Raw genomic sequence first — 16881 nt, 5'->3', positions numbered from 1 at the left:
TTTATTTTATTTTATTAAATATATATACATATATTTTTTTACTTAATCTTAATTAATTATACAGTATAACTAAAGGAAATCACATTTTAAAATAAATTGTTTAATTTATATTTTAATATTCGGACGAGTATTATCAACGAATATATATCCAACAAATTTTAATATCATTCAAATATATAAGTAAAATATATATATTTAAATAATATATATATATATATATGTATGTATGTTTTATAATGTTTTATACAACAATTAAAATATCAAACCATTAGTTTAAATAATAATGTTACATAAATTATTTAAGAAGGATTTATACAATGTTATAATGTAATTTTTACAATGTTATAATGTAAAATATCCAGCTTTCTTCTATATATTATAAATTATAATATAAGTTATAAGTTATAAATTAACCGAATTAAATGAACTTTGTCCAATCTGATACAATATTAACTATGCGTAAACGTCGTAGATCATCGAATAGATATAAACCATCTTTGTTTTGTTTAAATCAATTTTATCTTTGACTATATATTGCAACAAAAGTATTACACGAAATGTTTTTTAATATAACTTCTATATATTCATTTATATTATAATATTAAATTATTATAATGATTTGAATGATATTTAAAATAATATTATCTTGTTTTTTTTTGTGTTATATTTTAACCTGACATATCGTTGATCATAACCACTTAATTGTGTGAACTGATTTTATTGAAAACATGAATCGTGTATTTAAGTTTGAACAAATTAATATAATAATCACTATTTTTAATAAAAGTCGTATGTTTAATTCTATAAAATAATATAAACTTTTATAGAATCAGTACTCAAATAAAATTAAATAAATTAAAAGATATGTGACATAATAATAAGCAACTGTGTAATTATTTATAACTATTAATTACTATGTATTGAATAATTTATAATTAAAAATAAATATTGATAAAAAAAATTTTTTTTTTCAGATCAGATAGTCAAATAAAATGATGAAGATTTATAAAAAACTTGCTATCATTTCTTTAATAGGTTCAGTGTTAACAATTATTGGATTAATTACAGGAATTCTTTGGTCTACAATTTATTCTTCAATTATACATACGGTAAATATAAGAATAATTTGTTATAATTTTAATTAATATTTATGTCTTATATATTATTTTATAGCAATTATCTTTAACACCTACATCTACAAGTTACAAGCTTTGGGAAGTAACACCTATTCCTATGTATCTGAAATTATATATGTTTAATTTAACAAATTATGAAAATTTTATTTCAATTAATGGATCAAAACCAAATTTTGTGGAAATGGGTCCTTATGTATTTAGGTATCAAATTTATTTTATTATATTCAAATTAAATATAATAGAATATTTTATTAACATAATAAATTAAATGGTAAATGATATTTTATTATAATAGAGAAGTTGATTATAAAGTAGAACAAAAATGGCATGAAAATGATACTATAACTTATCAAAGAAAAAGAGTATGGTATTTTGAAGAATCTTTATCAGCAGGAAGTTTACAAGATAATGTAACTAATATAAATCCTATAACTGCTGTATGTATCTTTTAATATTATTATATATTGATATATTATATATTATTCCTATTTATTATAATATTTTTCTTTAATAATATTTTCAGAGTGTTGCATATGCATTAAGATATCAAAAACCTCTTTTTCGTAATATAGTAGATAAAATAATGAAAGCAATCGATCAAAAATTAATAGTTACCAAAACTGTTAATGAATTACTTTTTGAAGGTTATGATGATCCTATGTTGAAAATTGCTCGAAAGATGAATTTTACTAAAATTCCTTTTTCTAAATTTGCTTGGTTTTATGGGGTAAATATCATATTAATGTTATTAAAACTATTATAAAATAATTGAAATTTTTTGATTTACAGAGAAATGGTTCTGCAAGTTATGATGGAACATTTAACATGCTAACTGGTAAATCTAATTTACTTAATGTAGGAATAGTCAAAGAATGGAATTTTAATACTAGAGTAAATTATTATCCTGGAGAATGTGGAATAGTTAAAGGTACAAATGGTGATTTATGGCCACCATTACCTGATAATAAAACTATTTCTTTCTTTGTACCTGATATTTGCACGTAAGATTAATTTTTTGGAAAAAGTACGGAAAATTAAATAAATATGATATAACAATAATTTTTATCAATATATTAATAGGAGTATGTCAATAACATATGATAATACAACTATTCATGAAGGATTAAGAGGCGCTAGATATATTAGCGATGATACAATATTTGATGATGGTACAAAAGTATCATCACGTAAATGTTATTGTGTAGGAGAGTGCATTCCCTCTGGAGCATTAAATATTTCATTATGCAAATGGGGTGCTCCAGCATTCATCAGTTTACCACATTTTTATTTAGCAGATCGAAGTTATAGAGAAAATATCAAGGGAATGGAACCTAATAAAGAAAAACATGAGCTTTCAATATCCATAGAACCGGTAATTATTGTATGAAATTATAATTGATAATCAATAATTATTATAAAAAATTTGTTATAGAAAACGGGTGTTCCATTAAACGTAAATGCAGCATTACAATTAAATTTATTGATACAAAATGATGCTCATATGAGGTAAGTCTTTGTTTAATTTTTTTTATAAATAAATAAAAGAAAATACATTTTTCTTAATAAATAAATGTTAACATTAAAATGAAACTTAAACAAATACAATATCATTTTCAGCATGTTTAAAAATGTTAAAAAAACATTTGTACCAATGTTATGGTTTACTCAAGAAGCTTATTTAACTGCTAATTACGCTCGTATTATAAAATTTATTATTATTCTGGAATCTTTAGGTAGCATAACTTGTTATGGTATTGCCTGTATTGGCATTTTATTTATATCTATCGGCATTTTCTTATATATTAGACATAATTTTAGAGGAGAAGAAAATCAAGTTTTATTGTCAAAAAGATTTATTAACAATGATGATATTACTAGTATTAATGGATGATTAGTATATGAATATTAGATTATATAAAAAGATATTGTAATCAATGTGACCAAAAGATAAAAAACGGTCTTCGAAATTCAAGAGTTTTTAAACTTCATTGAAACTGATATAATATAAGATAATATCAAAATATTTGTGAAAATATTATATTAATAGAAATTTAATGCATTGTTTATAAACATGCTTTTAAATTGTACGATAATCAAGTGCCTCATTGCTTTAGTAAAAATGGATATTAGAATTAGCATAAAAATAGATATCTCAAATATTTGAGAGTGATATGCACATAGCAATTTAAGATTAATATAAATTTACTTTCCTAAACAAAGAATAGAAATATAAATTTTTGTCTTTATCTCTCCTATTTTTCTAGTGATTCAAAATATATATTATATTAGATATATACATATTTTTATCTATATAAAATATAAAAAAATAATAAATACAGAATCATATTTATCAAGTTTAATTCATGTTAATATTTATTATGTAGTTGAAATTATAGCAATTACAATGCTGTTACAGCTGTGATAATTAAATTTTTCTTTTATTAATAAAAATTCGTAGAAAATAAAAGATATTAATTTTATACAAATTATTGATATTAAATTGTTTTCTTTATAATTCCTGATCTTTATTATTCCAATTTTTTTAAAAACTATTCGTACATCTTGTTGACATTATTACTACATTTTTTTATCGTAAAATATAAATTTTATTATGTCGTGCTTCTTTTTTACAAAAAATATAAAAGAGTTTATTACAATTTACACTAGTAACATCATCGACATTATCTAAACAATTTTTTTTTTATATTTACTTTGTACTTTACACAATAAATTCAATCGATTAAGCTTAAAAAATATATTTTAATATACGTGAATCTATAAATGTTGATCGATTGATCGTTAAGTAATTTCATCACAAAATAAATTTTGCAATTATTTAAAATCGTTTTTTCTCTATTGAATTTTTTTAAATCCTTTTAAAAAATAACGATATAAATGTACGTATTGAAAACAGAAAACAAAGAAAATGGTATAAAACAAATTGAAAAAAAAATCAACACAATAAAATAGTTTCAACTTTTCACATTTAGTATTTATACTAAATGAATATACATTAAATACCGATAATTTTATTTTGATCTGATTTATCATGACGCATATAGTTTTTATATATATCATAACTATCTACGTAAAACGATTTAAACATCGTATATTTTAACATCGTATATTTAATTAAGATTATAATTCCTTTAGCATGAAGAAGTAACGATCGATCATTTATATTTATTTTGTCTTTAGATGTATAATTAAAGAATAATAAGGTACTATTTTCCAGCAAATAAGTTAATTAAATTGATGTATCTTCGGTGAAAATAAGTATTTATCGATGTATCTTTTATTAAAATGTATTTGTCATTTTATTTGTTTTAAAATTCAAGAAAGAGAGAGAAGAAAAATATCCTTAAAATATCGTAAGATTGAAAGCTAAAATAAAATGTAAATCTTTGTTAAATTTTGTCATTCATATTTTACGCGAAATAAATCGTAAATAAATATTGTAAAAATGAACGATGACTTTTTTGAACTTTTAAAGTTATCTAAAAAGATAAATATATATAAATATAGAATTATATATGTATATCTCTTCAGAAAAAAAAGAATATATTCACATAGCAAAATATTTTTACTCTTATCATTAACAAGACAAATACGTCAAAAAAATAAAAAGAGGTTGATTGAAAAAGATTTAATCTGATACAGAAATGATAAATGAGCGATGTAATCGAGCAAACTAACGAGGAACTATATGCACGTAGAGGAAATCTTTAAATATCATGCGGAAACACAGACTGTAATCAATGCGGTCGGTGAAAGGAATTCCTTATTGGAATTTAATCTCTTGAATGGAACTCTTTTCTAATATCTTTTCTTTCCGAGAGATTTCGAAGGGATAGCAAAAATGAACGCCAATTGGCAAAGAATTGGCTCAGAATTTTTTATTGATCGGAACATGTGGAATCTTATACAAAATATCGCGTTAACTTTTCCTCTATTGTATCTATATCTTTCGTGAGTAAAGACCATCGAGGATTTACGATTCAACGAAACTGATATCTGTTTCACTGAACTTATGCTCCTATATGAAATAATTACAATTGAATCTTCTCGAGAGAGAAAAGATCATCATATCATTTCCGATTGATATCGTGATAAACTGCGATCGTAAAATTGAGATAGAAATTTTATTTTTTTAGATAGAATTTATCGATGAAAGTAAACATGCACTTGCACTTATCTTCAAAGAAAATAAAAAAAAGAAAAAAAATTTAAAGCTATGAAAGTGTATATTTTTTTTTATTTAATGAGAATAAAATATAAATATTTACCATCCTCTTGACGTAATAGAAAGTATCGAATGGAAAAAATATCTATTTCATTAAATCATTCTCTTTTTTAATTACTCGTCATCGATGACACGCATTCGATTAATAGCGAATATGTCAAGACAGGGAAAATTCGCCAGGGTGTCCATCAAGTTTGGATATCGGAAAACTTTGAGACAAAACGTGCCTTGGTCCCGACACGGTACTGGTGCACCTACACGCTCGTTAAAACGACGTACATACCTCAGTTTCGCAGAGTCCGTCGTCGCGTTCGCATCCCTTTGCCAAGCTGGGGGGCCCTTCGTGTCTCGTCACCGTGACACATCACGGAACATCGAGCTCACTTATTCAAACATGCTCGATCGACGAACGCTGTTACACATTTTCCTTTTGCAAAATAGTGTTATCGATGTTAAACATCTAATATGCAATACGAATTTCCGAGGCAATTGTAAAACTCTTACAAATTAGTCGCTCGAATATGCAAAATGTTCACCATTATTTATTTACAAGAATTACAATGATAAATAATAATTCTTTTTTGCACGATAAATCTAATGTGTAAACACATATAATAAAAGATCACGTAATAATGATGCCGAATAATGTTTCGGGTATAGTGTCGACGAACAAAGACGTTCGATGTTAGGTAATAAATAAGTGATCATTGATTTGGATAGAATTTTAAAAAGTGGTTAATAATAAGTTGAATAATAAGATCTATTGAAAAACATTTGGATTTTCACAGAACTTGTAATAAAATAATTTGTGAAATATTTGAGAGAAAAGTTTAAGAATATTCTCATCTTGAAAATATTTTCCGCCTCGATTGGAGATTCTTAACGATTCTTATGCATATTACATGCGAACTGATTCCTCCAGTTTCATTTGAATACCGTGAATAGAAAAGTACATTAACATTATTCAACAACTTTTAATAAGAATGATTAAAAAAACAAAAATATGTAAATTTAAACACTCTTTCAGATTTCTTGTACGGGACAAAGTCGAACTTTCCTCGAAAATTTTCCCTCCTGTTTTGTCGCGCTATGTGTATGCACGAAAACGGAAATGACAAATGAGAAAAAAAGGAACGTGTTAAAGTTTTCAAGTAGAACGAATATAATGTTTCTTGGACAATTGTAGTTGACAGATTTACAATATATTTCTGTTCTTGCGCATTGGAACGAATGAAAAATCAGAGACGAGATATTTTGAACTTTAAAATAAAATATCTATCAATTTCTTCGAAATCCGCGTTAATGTTCGAATCATAGTGTGAAAAGGGATATAATAACATCGTGTATCAAAATAAAAATAGTTGATTCAATTCGATAGTGGACGATTCACATGATTTTTGTCATTAGCATTATTGTTGGGAAGATGAAGGAATGGTCTTGATCTTTTTGATGAATTGAAATGAATGTAGGTTGTCATTGTCAACCCAGATGAGTTAGAAAAACGCGCAAGATTAATAGGATAATCTGTGAGTGATTTTTTTTTTTTGCTATGAACATTGCTCATCGAGAGAAAATCCAAGGTCGTTTTCCAAAAATTTTTTCGCAATAAAAAATTTCGAATTGAACATTCGTTATAAATTGAAAATACGAACACAAAAATTTGATGAAAGTTTCGAACAAATTAACGGTAATGACGATTAATAAGATCTTTATTTAATCGAATTTGTATCACGATCATCACCATTTTAAATTCCATTTTAAATCCAACGTGATGTTATAACAATCGATTCATATCGATTAAAATTTCAATTAAATTACAATTTCGAATCGACAAACTTAAATTTTCCTCTGAGAATTGGATCGATATCATCGATATCTCGTTCCACAAGGGAAACGAATGTCGGAATTTTCAATGGTAGTTTAACGTTCTAAAAGCCACGTTAATTTGCTTGGTAATTAAGAATAAACACGAAAGTACGTTTAATATTAATTTTAATCACAAAATACCTTTTACCAGTTTCTGATAATTTTATCACAATCTCGTAAAAAATTAATCGAACTTTTTCCCTAGAGCCGGTCAAACGTTAAAATCGAAAGGGGAAAAAAAGGAGGGAAACAAAACTTCCCTTTAAACGAGGTAAAACACGTTGGCGAATTATTTGTTATTTTTCTATTTCTCGAATGAACTCTCGATTTCGATCTTTTTCGAGAAAGAACAAGACAAAAAGAGTAATATTCTACAATATTAATTACATATCAGATTTATCGTCTACCAATCTGTTCGAGAAAAATCAAATAAAAGAGGAGGGAAACAGAAAAGACTTTCATCTAAAAGAATCGGATAAAAGCGAACTCGTGAATCTTTCTATTTGTAAACTACTTTTGTTACAAAAATTTCATTTGTTAAATCGACAATTGAAGAATTACAACACGCGGCATCGAAAACTTTCTTCGTTTATCAAGCTTATATGATTTTTACGACATCGACCGAGAGCGAGAAGAAAAAAAATGAACGTTTTTATTCAATAATCTTTCCCAATAATTCCCCTTTTCCACTAAGAATTAAATCATTTTAATAGTTCGCGATGCTGGATCGAGTAAAAGTCGAAGCATCGACGATTTTCGCCTTATAGGCGATGACGCTGGTGAAAAAAGGAAAGGAAAGGAAAGGAAAAAGGCGAGAAGAATTATCTTTAATGTCATGGAAATTGGTGGGAAATAGGCAAAGTGAATCAATCTGAAGCGATAACTTTTTCACTCGCAAGCTTGTACTTCTCTCTTTTCTTCGATCTCGAACATTAAAAATTTCTCGAGAAAATGTGGAACCTGAGAATGTTCGAAATGAAAATTTAACGCGACAACACAGCGCGTAAAAGAAAATTGTTTACTGAATTGTAAAAAGGAAATTGTTTGTTGAATTTTTCCCAAGAGAGTGACGTGTTATCGATATCGATGTCTATACTCGCGTAAACATTCTCTCAAACAAAAAAAAAAAAAAAGAAGGAAGATGCATCCGTTCGAGCCAATAATTATGACGTGGTTGGGATCGATGGTATTCGCGTTAATCGATGCCACTGATTCGGACGATTATCTTTTAGTGGATTACACCGATGAATCGGATTACAATGCCACCAATTGCACAAATATTTACTGCATCTCGAACGAAGAGTACGTGGATCGTATGATGAATTACATATTTCCCAAATTTTGGGATTGGGTGCTGATCGCGTCGCACAGCATCGTCTTCGTCATCGGATTAATTGGAAATGCCCTAGTCTGCATCGCCGTTTACAGGAATCATACGATGAGAACAGTGACGAATTATTTTATCGTCAATTTGGCAGTGGCCGATTTCCTAGTTTTATTACTTTGTCTTCCATTCACCGTGTTATGGGACATCACGGAAACCTGGTTTCTTGGTTTAACCTTGTGCAAAGCTGTACCGTATCTCCAGGTAAGATAATTATGCCTGGATTCGTTCACGATACTTTTTAATTAACCACTTCTCATACATCTCACGCGATTCTATTTAGAAAAATCGTAACCGGAAATCTTTGGAGACCAAGCTGCTTTTATATTCGTTTGAAATTTGCGTTTTTATGTTCTTTTTTCAAATACGCCATTACAGATTTCGTGCACGTCCATCCGATAGCGTGAACAAAATATCTAAGCATGATATTGTTCGTTACCGGACTCGTAGCATTAATTGAGCTTTTCTCGTATATTTATTTCAACAGTATATAAGCATCCTCTCGAATTTGGGCCAACGATTCGAGAAGCGGCAAAATGCAAAAGCCCCGGCTGCTTTAATTACAGAATTGAACGCTCCGTCGACGGGATTCGCTCGACGGTATTTTCATTCGATAATTTACGGCATCTAATATTCATTGAGTTTATCCAATGCGTAAATTTTAAGAAACGATCGTCGTCTCGTTTTTTATTCATTTCGATGATTGAATCCGCAACACGTCGAAACTTTCCTTGGAAAGTTTGGCTAACCAACAGCTGAATGATAATAAATTCATGAGTCGATCAAGTTATTCTTCGTTTGATATTCAAACTGCTTTTCATATTCTAACAACATTTTTTTCTTTATATATTGAGAGACGAAAATCGTGGCATCCAAGATAAAGGGCGCTTTAATTTTCAACGAAGATTAAAGTTTCCTTTTTAATCATCGGATCATTTGAGCGGTATATTCGTTTTGGCTCGTCAGCGACTTTTAGCTAGTTTCGAATAATAGGACCCGTCCTATGGACACAAATGTCTTTATTCAAATTTTAATTAACTTGATTACAATATCTCTTCGCGTGGCTAATAACGAACGTTCCAGTGAAAAGCCGATATCGTATTCGCTCCGAAATTTTCTAAACTCAACGACATGATTGGAAATCTTGATAGTTAATCAAATTATCGACATCATCTCTATTGAAAATTCTACAATTAATATTTTGTGGAGCGTGACTAAATATACGTTCTTAAATACCATTGAAATAATATCAGAAAGTCGAAAGAACTTCGTTTCTTGTTATTCATTTCATTTTCCAATTGCCAATCGCAATTTCAACATTTTCGTTATTTAATTATCTTCTTTAAAATCAATTCGAATATTTTGTCAGTGAAGATGAGCATCGACATTTTTAGTTCTCAGATGGTGCAACAGATGGCTCGATACTCGTAATGATTCTCGCATTCAATATAGAGCGTAATACGTAACATAAGGCGAAAGCGAGATTCGGTTCGTTTAAAAAGGGTGCTCGCTACTTTAATATCGCGTTAGCACGGTCAAGTACCATGCTAGCGGGGTATGGCAATCAAGACATACCCAGTACGTAATTTTTGTGAATGCGAGGCTGTTAGCTGCCATTTTGCACTGACGCCTCCTCTTGGCCGATGAACGAAAAATAAGTTATATCTCGTTCTATGTATGTTTGTTAAGTAATTTTTTTCCATTTTCTTCTAATTTAATTAAATCAATAAAAATATATATGTAAATTAGAAAATAATATGAATAATATATTATATTAGGATGGTATCGTCGTTTATGTTACGAACGAAACAGATATTTAAACATTGAGCGGTGTGGTTGGCGTGAACATATTATTACGCTACGGTAAACTTCAATTAAGCTTGTATTTGATACTGTTACCATAATTGACATGTAAATAAATGATTGGAATAAAAAATATAGAAAACGATAAAATTTGTGATATAAAGAAATTAACATTAATGAAAGAAATAAAAATTGTATTTATTTTCATATATTGTAATGCAATTTTTAGAAAGTGAACCATGTAAATATTTTTCTGTTATTTTTTTAACGATGAACGATATCACAGATGAGTTATATTTTTGATACGAAATTTTGATGTTACCTATAAAAAGTTGATGCAACCATTCACAAAGGAAATATGCATTTTGATTGATAGATTCGATTGTTACTTTTAAAAATTCAACCAGTTATGCAATCCATTTTGCGAAACCTACAATATATAACACGCCTCGACAAAGTTTCTTTTTCATTTTGTTCGTGAATCATTTTGTGTAAGTATTAACAAAATCTTTTTTTAATGATACAAAATGAGATACAAATAATTTTTTATCGAGAGATATATGGAATCTGTTAACCGAACGGAATATAAATATAACATTGTGAAGCCATTGGTTGCATTAACCCAACAAAATGAACTTCGTGATCGACATTATTCCGCTCGGTAAAACCGAAATTCGCAAATTATACAGTTGACGATCAATTTTTTCGAATTATCGATTCTTTCCAACGTGAACGAATTAGGAAATAATATTATCAAATATCTAGTTTGCCTTGAAAAGAATTTAATAATTTTTACATCGACATATTTCCCGCGGATAATATATGTACAAGCGTTATCTAATTATCATTTTAATTCTTAAAATATTTATCTTGTACGATTTGTATTCAATAATCTTTTATAATAAAATGAAAATAATTTACAATTAAAAAATTAAACTTTATTAAATGTAAATATAACATACGTCATTTTGATTATTATTCGTTATTGAATTTAAGAAAAGTAGAAACGAAAGAAAAAAAAACGAATTAAGTATATTGTTACTATACGACGAGGTGATAAAATATAAAGGTGTACTTTAGGAATCAAGGCATATAGGAACCAGCTTTATAGCTTATAATTCGGATATTGTTTCAGATTTCGATGTTCACTGCCTGATAAGAGATACGCGAGAGAATACACGGAATAATTCACTAGTCATGAGCTAGTCGTAATTATCGTTTTTTACAACTACAGTAACGATAAAATCATTTATTAAAACGAAACTAAAGGGACTGGACAGGATTCCTTATCATTATGGAATTTTGACGCGCCATTAATATTACATTAGTCATTTATAGAAACAGTGAAATCCATATACAAATTTCAATCACAACATTTGCAAACGAAACATTGTTCTAATTAATTGGAGTATGCAGTTTCAATTTTCGGTTTTCTGCGATCGATTCGTACGAGTGGGAGTGCTGGTAATCCTGGATCTAGTTAAAATTCGATCGGCCAGTATCGTGACAGTGGTTCACTTGTATAACTATCTACATGGAAATATGGCTCGTTTGGCTCGTTCATCATACTCGTGTGCATGTGACTGCGCGTATCCATGTGTAAACTTGCATCCCTTGCGCCTGTATCTTCGTTAGGCGTTTATATGCTACACGCACTCATGAGCAAGGTAACTCTCAGCCGTTGAATCGTATTATCTTACAACGTGTTGTTGCACACCACGTTTCCAATATATGATAACTAATCTTTGGGTTCTCAACTTTACAGGGGACAATTCTCAAAATATTCGAAATAATTGTCCTCTGAATTTTCTGTCGAAGATTCGAATAATTTTATTCGTATCGCAAATGTCAATGATAAATGTTGCTTCGCTGAAAGTAAATCCGCGTGAAAATTCATCAACGAAAGAGGTAGCGTTATTTTCACGAAAATTTAACGCAAAAAAGATATCGCGAGAAAATATGAAATTTCGCTAGATGAAATTCCGGTGCGGAAGAAGAGAAACAAGAAGAGATAACCTGGCCAACGGGTTGAAACGGAAAAACGACTGAAGTACTTGCTGGAGTTTCGAAACGTGAATACTTTTTTTTTTTTACAGACAGAAGTACGCGAAAAGCAAAGAGAGTGTGCAACCACACACATGCGTATAATCAGAGTATAACGTGTTTCGCAGAGTTTATCGTGTCACGCTATACGCCGCATAATTTCTTCGATTCTTTTAAGAAATCTGAAAAGAATTATTTAAAGGGAATATATTTCTCAACGAATTGTCCCTCTTTAAACGAAATTTTCAAGCTTGTAGAATATCCGAGCTAATAGCATTATTAACTTAAATGACTTTGTGTAGATCCCTTTTAATTATCTTGTGTACCGTATCTAATGATAGAGATATCTTGTTGAAACAGGAGCACTGTAATTAATCGTTAGTATAATATATTCAGAAACAAGGGAAAAGATTTTTAAAGAAAGATAATAAAAACAAGCAGAGTCATGATATTTGACCAGTGATCCGGGGATTAAAGCAATTTCGACACGAATCCTTTTTAATAGAAAATACGAAGTTTTTGTTATTCCTTTAATTCTTTAATTTTAATTAATAGATGATTAATCATCGCATCAAAGTTGAATAATAAAATATACGATTTGTATATTTGTTGTATATCTCTTCATAAAAAGGAAAGAAAAAACACTTGATCAGTAATTTTATTTGCATCTTAGATAGCAATTCTCTAGGATGGAACATCGAAACGACTCTTTTCGATTACATATACGAGATTGTACCATTACAGCTTAACGATCTTCGAAAAGAGACGATTCGACTAGAAAGGGAGGAATAAGTAACGAGGGAAGCTCTTTTGTTTCGAACATTTGCATTTGTTTGCAAAAATGTATTCTTAAAGAAAGAAAGAAAATCTCGTCGCATTTACGCAATAGAGAGAAAACCGATTAATACGATTGCAATACAGTAACGAATGATAAATTTAATCGTTCCAACGATTAAGTTTGTAGTTTTTCAGCTTATCTATCGCGAGATTTAAATTCTTGCCAATGTTACGAGGCACGATAATTAAATTAATCGTTGTTGCACATTTTTATCGGATGATCCAAGAGCCCTTTCAAATTATCAGATTACGGGGAAGAAAACATAAACTGTTTTCGAAAATTGTGGAACTTAAAAGAAACTCGGACTGATTGCGTGTAGGTTTGTTGAATCATAATCGTGAACGAAATATTTTTCCACCTCTCTGTAACTATCCTCTCATATTTATTTCGACGTAAATTTCGACGAATTCCCTCGTGGATTTCGATTCATCCAATCGAATGCAATCCCTAGTAAGTGAAAAAAAAACCTCTAGTAACTCTTCGCTCATCCCGGATACTTTAATATCGGAATATGCGGAATAAATAGATGCATTGCTGCTCGAACCGTGTGTCGCTTGGGATTTCGGCATCTGGAAAGGACACGAAGGAGTTAATGATACAAAGTTTGCGTGTCTGGATGTTAAAAGATCACTTGTAACTGGCATATCGTACGGGTGAGGTGATATATCATCGAGAGACAACTTTATTTTCGTGACCGCATAGTAATTGGATTTTTTATAAATAGAGATAAATAGATAAAATAGACAGATAGATAAGCTAGAAAGATAAGATAAACAGATAAGATAGGCAGATAACTTTTTTCGAAAGTTTCGTACGAAACAGAGAGACAGATAAATAGATAATCACCGGTCAATATCTTCATCGGCCTTTCCCCATTATGTGCCACGAAGACGAGGCAACAGAGTCGAATATGGGATCCCCGATCGGATCGATTTCTTGCCGCTCGTAAACCAGCTCGTATATAATAAGGGAATATGGGAAATCTTATAGTAAATACCTCTTGATGCTTAATTTTCAACTATATAAAACCTCTAATTCCTCTAATTGATAGCACAAGAGGGAATATCGAAGTTGAATTCGAACCGAGGGACAATTAAAAATACCTTGCGTATTTGACCTTTTCGAGTGAAAAAAAAAAAAAAAAAAGTCAAGAATATTTAACGTGTGTAAATATAAGTACAATTATCGAATAATAAAATATAATAAAATAATGAGAAAATTTCCACAGATAAGCTTGTCAATCCAAGTTGACAATGAAATTAAAACGGGGGATTAAAACATTCTATCTGTTGTTTGTTGGAAAAAAGATTTCGAGGTTCGTTCGTGAGTAAGAATCGTCAGACTCGCTTAATCGAGTGATCCGATATCGGTTCAATTACACCGATAGCCCGAGTGCAAAGTTCCAAGTGGTATTGTCGCGATATTGCCGATACGCGTTTAGTCACGCATCGGCCGTGAAGAATGTAGTTGTGAGTGTGACCGATAGATAACCGAGATTTAATTAAAACGTGCTCCACGGACGTGGCAAACGATCGTTCCGCGTCAGACGGAACGTTGGAAAAACAATAGAGTTTGTTCGTGCCGACGAACGACGATTTATCTGTTACGAGTCAGGATCGAATTGCTCGATCCCCTGTTCCTCCCATTTTTGTTTCTCCCAGCTTTGTTCCAATGCTGTTTAAAAATTATTTGAAATTTCCGCAGGTGGAGGGAATAATCTTGTTCAATTGAGTCAACCGAGTTGGTGTTCTCGCGTTAACAATCTTTATGTACACTCAGAGTTTCACACTTAGCTCCGATAAATTAATTGAGATATACCCCTCTGGTCTGGCGCAAACCTTCCCGACTAATTGCGCGGAAATTATGTTGAAATAACAACCGAGGAAAGCATTCCGTAATTTGCTCGGTGCATTAAAGCTAATCGTTCTTTATCTCTGCTAACTTCTAATATTCCTATCGATTTACAAGTTTAAACACCTTCTTGCCAAGATCCTTGACCGACTCTAATTAATACGGCAGTTTAACGATTGAATCGCTAAATGTCAATGTTATTTTCTAGCCTTTTCAAAACGACTTTTAATCTTCATTTATACATCGTTCGCTATTAAATTTGTAACGCCCTTGTAATGAATTTGTAAATGGAAAAAGTTCTCGCAGTTAACTCAATTATCTTATATTATAAAAGAAGAATTAATGTTATTATCGAAGGAGAATTTTATATTCTTCAATAACAATTTTGATTTCAAGATTATCTTCTAAGATAAGAAAATAAAGTATAAACGGAAAAATAAAGATTCTTATCAATATTTTTATATACATAATAAATATTTATATACGTAATAAATATGATAAAGAGCTAGAATTATTCGAATCAGATAAATTATTGAAAACAGAGACTGGTTGCTTCGAAAGAGAAAAAAAAAAGAAATTATGATTCTCTAACAAACTTCTCATTTGATTGGGATAATTAGATTTCGCTATTTTTACTCTCAACGTATCACAACCGTACTTCTAACTCATTTCTAATGCTTGTTTAAAATTTTTTAATTGCTTTTAACCTTTCTATTGCTTAGTTGAAATTAAAATGTCTCCAAGATTTGGAGCATTTTATTACTATTTCAGAATAAGCGATTCCCATTGTTATTATAATATAATTCTCTCATTAATTTCCTTTCGCGCATTTAGATAAAAAAAAATTCCGTTCCGTCCGTTTATCATTAAAGTCATTTTGTTAAGAAAAACGAACGAGAATCGAGAAAGTATGCAAGTATATTTATGTACATGTAAATGAAAAAATAAATTATTTTCACGCATTTTCACCTTGTTTTCCAGTCTTCGATAATTTCACTTGTGTTGCGCGCAATAGACGCGATACGATAAAATGTTAATTATGATTTACAATAAAAATATGAAAAAGATACTGAAACGATCGTGTCAGATTAGAACAGATACCTAATGGAGAAAGGCTAATGTTTCGAAAAGTAGAAACGCGTCAAGAATTAATTGTCACTTGTTTGAACTACTACTACTACTACTACTGCTACTACTATTGACCAACTCTATTCGATCAATTCGAATATACAGGACGTTCGTTTCTATACACAAACTCCGTAACAAGCCCTTTGACGGAATAATTCGGAAATTCAATCGACAGCAAGCATTTGCAGCCGGTTTCCTAAGCGTGTTAGTATGACGTAGCGTATGAAAAGGCATCATGTTCACTAAGGTATCGGTCGGTCGTGAGCGTAAGTTCTCCGTTTCTCGGTCAAACGTTGTAAAAAACTTCTTGACCGGAATATTTTTAAATCCAATTCGCCTAATTATTCGATTGTAATCAACTCTTGAATGAATTTTTCATTCGACTATCTGGTAGATCAGATGCAAATAACACGACACACGTTTACGAGGAGAAATTTAGATCGAGTCGATGGAGGACACGATTCATTTTATTAATTTCTCAAGTTGTCCACGAGCAAAAAGAAGGATAACTCGAACGTGCGAGAGTAATAAATTTTCTGACTGGAAGGGAAAAAAAGGAGCGCGGGCGTAACAACGGAATTAACGATTT

The 16881-nt window shown here is 29.9% G+C and overlaps 2 protein-coding genes and 1 non-coding gene across 7 annotated transcripts in view; all 3 read left to right on the top strand.

Moving 5' to 3' along the window:
- LOC102674590 (protein croquemort-like) overlaps positions 1-3622 on the top strand; it is a 4554-nt gene extending 932 nt beyond the window's left edge. The window contains exons 1-9 of one of the 3 annotated variants that reach the window (XM_006621881.2): positions 501-889; positions 975-1109; positions 1174-1337; positions 1432-1573; positions 1660-1863; positions 1926-2137; positions 2217-2508; positions 2569-2642; positions 2754-3622. In XM_006621881.2, coding sequence (XP_006621944.1) covers positions 993-1109; positions 1174-1337; positions 1432-1573; positions 1660-1863; positions 1926-2137; positions 2217-2508; positions 2569-2642; positions 2754-3027 — 1479 coding nt within the window. In that variant the 5' untranslated portion in view covers positions 501-889; positions 975-992 and the 3' untranslated portion in view covers positions 3028-3622. Of the gene's footprint in view, positions 1-500; positions 890-974; positions 1110-1173; positions 1338-1408; positions 1574-1659; positions 1864-1925; positions 2138-2216; positions 2509-2568; positions 2643-2753 lie in introns of those variants that run through there. The other 2 variants (XM_006621882.2, XM_031513445.1) reach the window with 2 other exon arrangements.
- Positions 3623-8293: 4671 nt separating this feature from the next.
- The window catches only part of LOC102674979 (orexin receptor type 2-like), a 13194-nt gene continuing 4606 nt past the window's right edge, over positions 8294-16881 (top strand). The window contains exon 1 of one of the 3 annotated variants that reach the window (XM_006621886.2): positions 8294-8833. In XM_006621886.2, coding sequence (XP_006621949.1) covers positions 8387-8833 — 447 coding nt within the window. In that variant the 5' untranslated portion in view covers positions 8294-8386. The remainder of the gene's footprint in view (positions 8834-16881) is intronic. The other 2 variants (XM_006621885.2, XR_004151361.1) reach the window with 2 other exon arrangements.
- On the top strand, positions 10126-10263 carry LOC116186380. Its single transcript, XR_004151362.1, has one exon. It is a non-coding gene; the product is annotated as a U11 spliceosomal RNA (small nuclear RNA).

The sequence above is a fragment of the Apis dorsata genome, unplaced genomic scaffold (genome assembly GCF_000469605.1).
Source record: "Apis dorsata unplaced genomic scaffold, Apis dorsata 1.3 scaffold_645, whole genome shotgun sequence".
In the NCBI taxonomy this organism is placed as follows: domain Eukaryota; kingdom Metazoa; phylum Arthropoda; class Insecta; order Hymenoptera; family Apidae; genus Apis; species Apis dorsata.
The sequence above is the reverse complement of the archived record's forward strand: the minus strand, read 5'-3'. Positions and strand labels throughout refer to the sequence as shown.